General features: G+C 31.1%; 2 protein-coding genes across 5 annotated transcripts; both read right to left on the bottom strand.

Annotated features, from left to right (window-relative positions):
- LOC103494181 (probable auxin efflux carrier component 1c) lies at positions 1 to 3,076 on the bottom strand. The gene is made up of 7 exons (XM_017045873.2): positions 2,617 to 3,076; positions 1,538 to 2,450; positions 1,146 to 1,398; positions 899 to 984; positions 648 to 805; positions 499 to 575; positions 1 to 319 (listed from the first exon to the last, which is right to left on the bottom strand). The coding sequence occupies exons 1-7, from the start codon at positions 2,887 to 2,889 to the stop codon at positions 253 to 255; spliced, it is 1,827 nt and encodes a 608-aa protein (XP_016901362.2). The 5' UTR covers positions 2,890 to 3,076; the 3' UTR covers positions 1 to 252.
- Positions 3,077 to 6,426: 3,350 nt separating this feature from the next.
- LOC103494182 (protein C2-DOMAIN ABA-RELATED 4-like) lies at positions 6,427 to 9,450 on the bottom strand. Of its 4 annotated transcripts, XM_051080994.1 has the most exons (5): positions 9,389 to 9,435; positions 9,081 to 9,255; positions 8,265 to 8,360; positions 7,319 to 7,647; positions 6,427 to 6,729 (listed from the first exon to the last, which is right to left on the bottom strand). In XM_051080994.1, the coding sequence occupies exons 2-4, from the start codon at positions 9,237 to 9,239 to the stop codon at positions 7,360 to 7,362; spliced, it is 543 nt and encodes a 180-aa protein (XP_050936951.1). In that variant the 5' UTR covers positions 9,240 to 9,255; positions 9,389 to 9,435; the 3' UTR covers positions 6,427 to 6,729; positions 7,319 to 7,359. The 4 variants fall into 4 exon arrangements, with proteins under 4 accessions (XP_050936951.1, XP_050936952.1, XP_050936950.1 ...); XM_051080993.1 differs by lacking the exon at positions 6,427 to 6,729 and having other exon boundaries at positions 7,110 to 7,647; positions 9,389 to 9,450; XM_051080995.1 differs by lacking the exons at positions 8,265 to 8,360; positions 9,389 to 9,435.
- Positions 9,451 to 11,124: the final 1,674 nt, after the last annotated feature.

Here is an 11,124-nt window from a genome sequence, read left to right as displayed (position 1 = left end):
GAAACAAAAGAAAAGAAACATTCATTTAAAACAATTTGGATACATGATTTTACAAATGTCATGTGGGAAAAAAAGAAATCAAACCTTCTCTTCTTAATCTTTTCCCATTCTCTTTTCTTTTTTGGGTTAATAAGAAATAATAATGTTGTTATCGGTTCTTGTTCAATGCTCTCTGGTTCTTCCCTTTTTTTCTCCATATGCTTTTGTAAATGAATTCTTCAATCTTTGATAATGCCTAAGCAAATAAACTTTTCACAATCCCAACAAAATGTAGTAAACCAATGTTATTGGCAGTGCAATCAGCATCCCAAATATCACTCTGCAAAAAAAAAAAAAAATCACCATAACAACCCGTCAACCATTGAACGTTAATTACATTATGACAGTCTTATTGAATAATTTATCGTTTGTTGTAAAAGGTTATAAGTTCGAAAGATCTCACCCTAAAACATGCAATGCAATATTATAACAAACAAATTGTTCATGTAGTTAACTTACGCAGTGCTCAAAATATCTGGGTGCACGTTGTACTCTTTTGCAAACACAAACGGTACGATCCCTTGAGGAAGAGCTGCCTGTTACAAAAGGTAAGCTTACATGAAAGGAAGAAGAATGATTCGATAATTGTAAAAAAGAGAAAAGAGGACCTGAACTATGGCAACATGTAAGAGTACACCCCTGAGGCCAACAGCAATTGAAGCAGCTGCCATGACAGCAGGGCCAGTAAGGAATCTAATAGCCATGGCAAAAGCTGCTATGGAATTTCCACATGCTATAATCCTTGGTTGCAAAGCCATGAACAAACCTGTCAAACCAACATTCAAAACCAAGTTTGTATCTTTGTCCAGTACGACGTAATATCCTATAAGAAAACAAAATCTTCTATTTCATCATGTACCGAGACTAAACATGGCCATGCCGAGTCCGGCATCGGAGAGAATGGAGATGGATTGTGCCACAATAGCAGGCATTTCAACATGCCACCTATAAAGAAATTAAACTCTACTGATCAAAAAATGCTTGATATAGAAAAAAAGAAAATACTTGAATGCATCTTAGGTTGCATCTGTCTAATATTAAAGAAAAAAATTTAAGTAATTCTCATACACCTAACAAGTTTAGATGTTTTTAGAGTGGAAAAGTACCTAAATGAAACAAGGGACCAAGTGAGGCCAACCAAGCTTGAATAAGTATTGGGGTTTCTTATGAGTTTTCTCCAAACCATGATCAAAATAAGCCTTGTCATTACACTTGCTGGTGGCATTGTCTTTGTTTTTCCTCCTTTTTCTCCTTCTATTTCTTGGCAGTTGTTGCTGCTGCTGTTCATCCCTCTATTGCCAAAGCTGAACTCTTCCCGCTCTACATCTTCTCTGTGGTTCTGTCTTGCTCCGCTCTCCACTGCAAAATTCGACCCGTTAAATCACTTAACTCAAAACTTTAACATCGTAAAAGCCTATAAAAGCGTATATCAATTCTTCATTGTTACACGACTTTATCTCACTCAACAAATGAAGAAGGGTTTGAAAAAAGAACAAACCTTTTCCTGGAGAAACATTCAGTTTGACATCTTTGTGATCATGGGGAGCTCCATAATCATGGCTTCCAAACACATCAGAAACAGGAGAAGCACTTGAACTCCAAACAAACATATGAAGATCTTTGTTGTTGTTATTGTTACTCTCATCCATCTTGTACTGTCCCGCCTGCCCGTTTGTGATCGATTTCTTACTCGACACCACATTTCTCGATCCCGTCGGCGAAAACATTCCCATGTTCGGTGTAGGGTAATGCGGCGGCACTGCCGCTGGATTCCCATGATAATAGTATCTCGCTCCACTCTTTCCTCCTCCTCCACCGTGATGCTCCTCCTCATAATTCGACTGTCGTGGCGTTGGCCCCCTCGACGCTGCTCCTGGCAGTGGTCCGCCGCCGATCATGGAGTAAAAATCAGTATGGTTAAAACTAGACCCTCTCGGCGTCGGGTTTCTTGATGACTGCAGGGAATAAATCTCGGCGTTGGTGAGATTCGATGGTCGGGGAGTCCCCGACGACAGCCCCTGCGACCGACGCGAGAAAATATCTGACCGAGAAGCGTTTGATCGTCTAACGGTTACGTGAAGTTTGCCATCATCTTTTATCTCTGCCTCTGTTTCCAGTACTTGTCGACCATCAAGCGAAACAACATCGGATTCGACATGGATTGAGACGATCGATGCTGCTGTATCCGGAAATTGCTCCGAGATCAAGTTCCTAGCTCCTCTGAATTCGAACATGAAGAGCATTAAAGTGTACCAAATTATGCATTGAAGAACAACAATTTGAACCATTAAGCTGCCGGAAAAATCGCCATACATTCCTTTGAGCAAAGGAATTCCCATAACCAGAGTGTTAGGCAGAGTCGAAAGTGAAAACAGAGTAATTGTCCACTCCAAACAACCCCTCCGACTCACCTGTTGAAAAAAACCGTAAATTTACCATAACCCATATGCTTAAATGGTTTAATTTGATGATATCACAAGTTATTTATTAAATAATTCAGTACAAAGATAGTTTAACATAAGAACATGAATTCTTAAGTTATTAAAACTTTTTAGTTTAGTGGTAGTTTAATATTACCTTTGTCCAGATGCCGAGCACGACGAGAACGATGATTTTCTGGAGGGTATCAGCAGCAATGAAGCGAAAGCTCATAGTGTAGGGATTGTTGGAGGCGATAAAATGGAAGGAGAGAAGGGGAACGGCGAAGAGAGCGACGAAACGATTGATACCAGAGCACTGATCAGGGGTGAAGATGTTCCACCATTTGACGGAACCGTAAGCTAGTATCATAGCGACGTAGAGCGGCACGACGGCTGTCATGACATGGTAGAAGTCTGATAATGTAATCATTTTGAAAGAAGTTTGAATTCAGAGGAAACAGAGGAAGTGTAAGGAAGAAGAGGAAAAAGAAGCGAAGAGTTTTTGGTTTTATGAGGATGAAGAAGAAGAAGAAGAAGAAGAAGTAGAAGAAGGGAAGTGAAATGGGGAAAGCATATGTTTTATATTTACTTTCTTTCTTTGTTTCAGTTGAGAGAGAAGAAGAAAAAAAGTGGTTTTAAGGCAGATTTTGGAGGGTTTTATGGAACCTTTTTTTAAAAAAATAAAAAAATAAAAAACAGTGCCTTTTTTTCTTCAAATGGATTTGAATATGGGAGCATCTCTCTGTTTAGTTAAATCTTAGTTCTTAAAAGATTTTGGAGGGTTTGAGGTTTGAGGTTAAAATTGTAAAATGGTAAAATTTATGGACTAAATTTGGAAATATGATATCTAAATTTACTTAGAGACTAAATTCGGACAAAATTCAAACATTAAGGATAAAATTGCAACATATTGAAATCTAGGGACTTAATTTAAACTAAATTCAAAACTCAAAGACTAAATATAAAATATTGTTGTCAATATGACAATATGTGTACGTGATCTTGCAAAGAAGAAAGAACTTTTTTTTAAATGAATAAAATTAAATGGATTCTACTTCTATATCGTATATTAAGTTCATATTTGAGATTGATTTAATGATCAAGTCTAAAATTATCACTCCAAAATACATTTTTAATAATAATGTTTACTATTTAAATTTTACACTTTTATATGTTATATGATCCAAATTGGTTTTGAACAATTAAAATCATATTTTAAAGTAATTTTAAAAATAACAAAAGTCCTAAACATGATCTAATTAAACTCGCCAATCATCGTTAAAGTGTTGATATAATTAAAATTTTCCATATAATCCATAAACTTAAGTTTTTGAAACTAATCATTAATTTAACATGGTATGAAAGTATAAGATCATATATTCAAAGTCTAACAATCGAGAAGTCGGTGATCAAAACGACCGGAGAACGAAGGGAGGGTTAAAATGGGGATTTGAAGAATGAAAAAGGAGGAAGAGAAGAGTGAGTGGTGGAAGTACTGTTGTTGGGCACGCGAGGAGAGGTTTAAGCAAAAATGGTAATTAGTGGGGAGAGGAAGAAAAGGAAACATGAGAATATATGAAGGAAACCCAAAGCAAAGCATATATATCTATATCTATATATATATAGATAGATATATATATGTTTAATGGACCCCAAATTTTTCCCACACTCTTAAATTGTACAATCAAATTAAACCACTTTCAACCCATTCAAATGGTTTGTTCCCCATCAAATCCCCCTCTCATTTCAATTGATCTCGTGCATGCCCAAATCATATCTTTTAATATCTCTCGTTTCTTTTCAAAATCCTAATTTTAGTGTTTTATATGAATACGTAACGTTCAAGAGATATTATTGATCTTAGAGTATTGTTTGAAGAGTGTAGAATATGATGTGATCACCCTGATATTATTATGTATTGTTAGATTATGTATGTAGAGAAGAAATAGTAAACGTTATAATTTTTCATTTGTTACATATATATATCCAACGGTTTAGAGAGTATGACAAGAATACATCATGATATATTAAGTAAACTAGTTTTCTATATAATAATGTTACTATTACGTTTGAATTTCTACGCGTTTTTTCTTTTAATTTGTACATAGATTGAACGTGTAAACATTAGAAATCATATTCTTTCGTATAAAATATTGTCTTTTATGACCCTATCATTTTTCTCATTCTACAAATAGCAATTTTGTGAAGCTTTTCTTTTTTCTTATATTTATATATCCTCAAATTTAATTTTTATATTTTTAATAAATCTCAAATTTAATCTATATTATGTTATTGGTTGGTTGTTAATTTTTTTCTTTAACTGTTTTTTTTTTATCCAGCTAAAGACATCTTAAATTCCTTCTATTTATATATATATATATATACACAAATTTTTAGAATTTAAGGTTTTTGTGATTATTTATGATAACTTTTGTAGACTAATTTATATACTTTCCCTTTCAAATGATTAAATTTGAAACTTTGGATATTTTTTAACAGTGTTTCATTTTTCATGCAACGTTGAGAAACTTTATATATTTTTATAATAAATATTAATATATTGATATACATATTGGTGGATAAATTTTTATATGCTAAAAACTAAAATGGAATAATTATAATAATGACGAAGCCTTGCATTATTTTGTCAATTTTCATATCATATGAGTCTATATGTAATAATAAATGACATAAAAGCTGGCATCATATCATAATGTGTTATTTTGGACAAATACAATCAAATACTTCATGATATATATATATATATATATATATATATATATATATATATATATATATATATATATATATATATATATATATATATATATATATATATATATTTATAACTTTTTCTTTTTATTATTATTATTGTTATGTATTAGCATTTTCACTTTTAAAATTAGAAAAATTATTGAAAATTATAAAATTGCTGAAAATATCTACAAAATATATAACAAAACATCAAATTTTATTAACGATAAGTACGGAAGTCTATCAATGTCTACTAAATGCACTGATAAACACTAATAAATAGGATTCTATCAATGTCTATTTTGCTATATTTTGGTTCATTACACTATATTTCAAAATGACTCAAATTAGCATATTCCCACACTATTTTTAAATTTTGATAATTAACATATTCCCGCACTATATTTTCATGTAAAAGAATTATTAATATTATTTAACTAATTTAGGAAAGAAATGATTTAATTTACAATATTTAAGATTATTTTAAAGAACAAATACTAAATTTGGATATTTAAAACTATGAAGATTAAAAATAAACAAAATTTAAAAAACATCTATCAAAATAATATTTTAATCTAAAAAAAATCAATATCGGATATAATTCAATGGAGATATCAAAATCATTTGGGTAGAAAAGTGAAGATCACATTAAGTTTGATTTTATCCATAAAGTTAGTTTTTTTAAAAAAAAATTTAAATACATTAAATAAATTATTTTACAATCTTTAAAAAGTCCATATGGTTGCAAAGTTAAGCTATAAACCCTAGCCAATTGAGATCTTCTTTTTAAGGAAAAAGGTGAAAGAAAAAAAAAAACTCTTGAATTTGGATTAGGTCAATCAAAAAGTAAGTTGCTTTGAAAAATTAACACTATTAATTAAGGTTTCCTTATTTTTAGGGGAAGAAAAAGCTTAGTCCTTTTCTTGGGTCACTCAATTAAAACTATAGGCTCAACCATCAACTTGGTAGGGTGTTTGAATTTTTAGGAAAGTTTCCACTTCCATAGAGATATATACGGAAACTTAAAGTGAATCGATTCGAATAGTACAAAGACACAAATTTTAATCTTTCGATCACTTAATCGAAAATGAATAAATATCTTAACTGGATGAGTTATGGTGTGTACTCTGTTTTTAAACCTAAAATATTTTTTTCAAGAAATTGTACGTAGAATAAAGTTTGGATTGATACAACTTTACGTAGGAAAATCATATATAAAGGTATAATTTATTATCATTATTGTTATTACGAAGTTGAATAAGAATTTTGTTATTTAAATTTTATAAAGTAACATATGATAGGGAAGAAATCAATTTAAACTATGCAGAAAACTTAAAGGATCTAACTTTCAGTTTAAGTGAATTATCATTGAACTTAGTTCACTTTACTGTTTAGAATCTTGAAACCCGATCAATAGTTGTTTTATAGATGAATAAAACTGACAATACCAATTTGATTTCTGACATTTCTCTCCCATAAATGTTAATCCATCCATCATGAAAGTTTCCAAGACAATCTGAACAAAACAAGGGTAAATAATTTACCTACAAAAGTTCATATTTTAATAGATACAACCACTGGTCTAAAATTGTAAGTTGGTTTTTTTTTTTTTTTTCCGATGAAATGTTTATGAACCATAATAAAATAAGCTCAAAGAACAATAATATCACGCTATCAATTGAAAGAGATCTCGAAGTCCAAGAATATTACATATAAAAAACGATTATATGGAAACTATACAAGACAATATACTAATTGTAGCACCTAGGTGATTTTTGGTTATGGAAGATAGATATATAGATGTGATAGATCCATAGTTAGTTTTAGTCCACAAGACCCTAAAAAACAAAGTATGATATAGAACTTGAAGGCCCAATAAGAAATTAGATGTGCATGGAAATCAAAAAAACAAAATTTATTTAAGAGATCCATAAAAAACCTGAGCCAAAGCGCAAGACTTTGATTCTTACACAACATGCATATGCTACACGCAAGTATTAAGTGGACTGACTAAGATACATAAGATCTTAAGAAGGAACATCAGAAACACTATACAAAATATATATATATATTTTGAAAAGATAGGAAGTGGAATGAGCAGTGACCTCTAGCTAAGCATGGGATGCTGATTAAACCAAATCTCCTTTTATCCTTTGGAGTTTGGAAGATTAATCCACTGCAATTGAACCTCGACTTCCCCGCATTCGACATTTCTCAATCTAAGGTAGATATCTTGGACTACTTTACCATCTTTCCAGACGACGCAGCTCTCTTCAGCTAGACAGTTTTGCCTTGCTGGTAGCATTCGTGTTATTGTCGTTCCACTGGGAAGATTCTTCAAGTTCATCTTCAGAGCTTCCATAAATGCTTTGATATCGAACTCAGCGTACCCCATTTTATCATCCTTGCTAAATGTGTCGTGATCGTAAACCGTCTGTAACCAGGTCAAAGATGAATTGGAAAGGAAATCGACGTGAGGAAAAACGGTACGATAAAGAAAGCCATGGAAGTAAATTTTTGTTATAGCACCAAGACAAGTGATCATTTTTTTAGTACAGCAGAGGAAAACAGGAAATATTAAAGGGGAAGACAAATCAGAAGGAAAGAAAAAAGGATCACTCATGGAGGGTGATATTTCAGTCTTAATTTTTTGGAGAATCCAAAACTATGAGCATGGGAAGGGAAGCTAAATTATGAGCGATGGAGTTACTCATGGGATTGGCCAAAAGGACACCTAGGACAGAACCATCCCAAAGGAAACCATGAATAGAGACGACGAAAACTTGAACCTCATTTGCATATCTAATCTTTCCAACCAAGAGATTCCAAGCTGCCATTCTTGGATCATCATTTCAAAGGGGAATTCAATAAGTCTAAAAAAGACTAAAAAGATCGATAAATTTCTCTCATAATTAGCGTATTTGAAGGAGACAACGCAAAGAAAAAACTCGTAAAATGCGGCAATGCCACCGCCAGAAAATGAAACAAACTTTTTCTATCGTGTTTATATGATAAAACAGATAGAACAGATAATAAATAAAGAGGGATTACCAGTTTAATGGGAAGGTTCGGGTCACTAACAGAGAGGGTTAGATCTTCATTCCATACAGGATTGACATCCTTCTTTATCACCCGTGTCTTTAATTTCTAAAACCAAAGTTCATAAGAACAAAATATTAAACAGCCGCAATACATGAAAATTAATTCTCACGCTCTCTCATTCTTTTTCTTTCCTTTTAAACAAAAACAAAGACGAACAAATATTGAAAGCGATCAGGATTTCACATCTAATATTAAGATATGCAACTTTCAAATTTTTGTGACGCCATAGTTCAATGAACTATTAACATCTTCAAAGTAATTGATTAACCTACCTAAAAAAACCACAATTCATTACAACAATTTCTCGTGATGTTCATTTCATAGCAACGAAACTTATGAATTAAGAATTTAACTCGTCTCATTCCTCAAATAAAAACTCATTAAAAGCCAGCTCAGTTCCACCACACACACAAGTTATTTCACCTCCCAAAAATCTCCATACACGTAAAACGATCCAGAAGTTACAACACCTACAACCCGACCTTCCGTCCGGAGCCTTAACTAAAGCCTCGCATGTTTCAAAGACTCCGTCCATGAAAACCATCAAACATGAAGAATTGAGCCTCAAATTCAACCAATCACTAATCATTACTCAAACAAATCGATCAAGTACTACAAAGTTCAACAAACGATGGAAATCAGAAGTAAAACAACGGCCTCAAACAATCAAAACAACAAAACCTCCAATTCGAAGCAAAGAAGAAGGTGATCATGAATAAAAAAAAAAAAAAAAAAAAACAGAGAGAGAGAGAGAGAAAAACATACTTGCTTTCCCATCTTGACGACGACATAAGGATCGCTACTGCGAACATCACGAACAGCGAGATTGACACCACGAATGATACGAATACGGAGAAGCCCGAGCAGATTCTCCATTAGCGACAGCCGGCCACCGCTCTTTGGCGATGTAGGTGTGTCCGGCATGGTCTTCTACTCCCTCCTATTTATATATACACACCAAATAATTAAATTAATTAATTAATTTTTTTTAATTTCAAAATTAGAAATAGTTAAATAAATGATTAAATAAATATTTAAAAGATGAGCAAATTCCGTGGGACCCAGAAGCTTACCGATCCTCTGTGGAATAAGCCTTTTTAGCAAAAAAAACAAATAAATTGCTAATATTTAATTTTTTGGTCGTGGGGAAGCCAATTAATGTCTATATAAATTTATAAAATTTTATTTTTAGTGGTTCCTTGTGAATGATCCGTGACCAACACATCCGGTTGTAGGTTGCGGAAACAACGGGAAGGTCTGGATTAGGTTCCGGTCTGTAAAACGACGTCCTCCTTCTATTATTATTATTACTGTTACCTTTTTTTTTCTTTTTCTTTCTCTTTTTCTCTTCCAACCATTCTAAATTTTGTTCTCTTTTTCTCTAACGAAGAGCTAATCTCTTGTTGAAATGTCTCGAGCCTAATGTTTAATATCTAGGTTTACATGTTTAAGATTAAGACGTTAGGGTTTAGATAGTTGTTTTATATAAACTATCTAACCTTATATTAGCAGCTTGTTCTTTTTCATTTCATTTATAATATGTAATTCCAAATTAAAGAGTTTTCTTCTTTTGATTTTGAGTTGAGTTGATCGGAGTATGAGTATCCAAGAGTTTTATCAAATTTAAGTAGTTCAGAGTTGTAGTTCTATTAGAATTAGTTGTTTGTTGTTTAAATTGTTTTTTTTTTCTTTTCCCTCTTCTAAATTTATGTCCATTCCATGTCTTATAAATTAACCAATTTTAACATTTCACAAATAGAATTAAAAGGTTTAAATATCATAAAAAATCATTATTATTTTATATATATATATGAATGTTCTTTTATTACTAAAACAATTATGAATACTTTTTAAAATGATTTTATAGTTAGTATCTTTAGAAAGATGACTCGATACGTTAAAGACGAGAGTATTTTGTATTGTCACTTGCGTGATGTTTATTAATATTTGAAAAGAATTACAAAATTATTCCTTCCTTAAAATGTCTACTTCCCAAGGCCCCTTTGGTCTTTGTTTTGCTCGACTCTTTTTATGAATATTTTAAAGGAATATAATTTGTTTGATTGTTGGAAGACCAAATGGACACACCCATGTGAAAAAAAAATTAAATCATTTAATGATAACTATATTTCATGGACACACACTATCTTCAAAATAAATTGCTAATATTTTAGGTGTGGGATTTCAAAACTTAACCAAATGGTTTCAATTTTTTTTTGATTTGTACATTATTGATAAGTGTATTTTTCACGTTTTTTTGTAACCAACATAATATAAATATACTTTACAATAAAATGGCATATAAATAAGTTGATAAATATGTGGGACCCTTTGATATTTTATTGTGGCTATCATTGATTTATTTATTTTATTGATGTAATATTGTGACATTTTATTTCAACTATTAAACTAACACATGTATACATATAATTTTATAGTTTTAATTTAAAAGTTTAAAAAAATGGTTTTTAATTATTTATAAAATTATATATAAATAAAAAGAAAAGCTAAGGTTGATGTTTAGAACAAAATTAAACACATTCTATAATATATATATATATATATATAGTATTCATACTACATATATTAAATTTTGTAAAGTGAAAAAGTAAAAAGTAAAACATTATTGTATTTATCATTATTATATAAAACAAAATCAAAATAGTTCAAATGTATATTCGATTTGTTTTAGTTATATGTTTTTAAAATATTTATTTTGGACTTTTATACTTTTATCTTAGCTTCTATATTTTTAATTGTCTTTGGTAATTTGTTATGGTTGTATAATACTTTCAACTTTGGTTTTATT

Source organism: Cucumis melo, chromosome 2 (assembly GCF_025177605.1).
Source record: "Cucumis melo cultivar AY chromosome 2, USDA_Cmelo_AY_1.0, whole genome shotgun sequence".
In the NCBI taxonomy this organism is placed as follows: Eukaryota; Viridiplantae; Streptophyta; class Magnoliopsida; order Cucurbitales; family Cucurbitaceae; genus Cucumis; species Cucumis melo.
The sequence above is the reverse complement of the archived record's forward strand: the minus strand, read 5'-3'. Positions and strand labels throughout refer to the sequence as shown.

Bases quoted from the DNA above. Each gene is read 5' to 3' on its own strand.
- LOC103494181 (XM_017045873.2), bottom strand. From the start codon at position 2,889: ATGATTACATTATCAGACTTCTACCATGTCATGACAGCCGTCGTGCCG. The intron at 806-898 runs GTACATGATGAA...TTGGTTTGACAG, and splicing joins CATGGCCATGTTTAGTCTCG to GTTTGTTCATGGCTTTGCAA. The intron at 576-647 runs GTCCTCTTTTCT...CTTTTGTAACAG, and splicing joins TACATGTTGCCATAGTTCAG to GCAGCTCTTCCTCAAGGGAT.
- LOC103494182 (XM_051080993.1), bottom strand. From the start codon at position 9,239: ATGCCGGACACACCTACATCGCCAAAGAGCGGTGGCCGGCTGTCGCTA. The intron at 8,361-9,080 runs GTATGTTTTTCT...CTTTGGTTTTAG, and splicing joins TCGTCAAGATGGGAAAGCAA to AAATTAAAGACACGGGTGAT. The intron at 7,648-8,264 runs GTAATCCCTCTT...ACCTGGTTACAG, and splicing joins CGAACCTTCCCATTAAACTG to ACGGTTTACGATCACGACAC.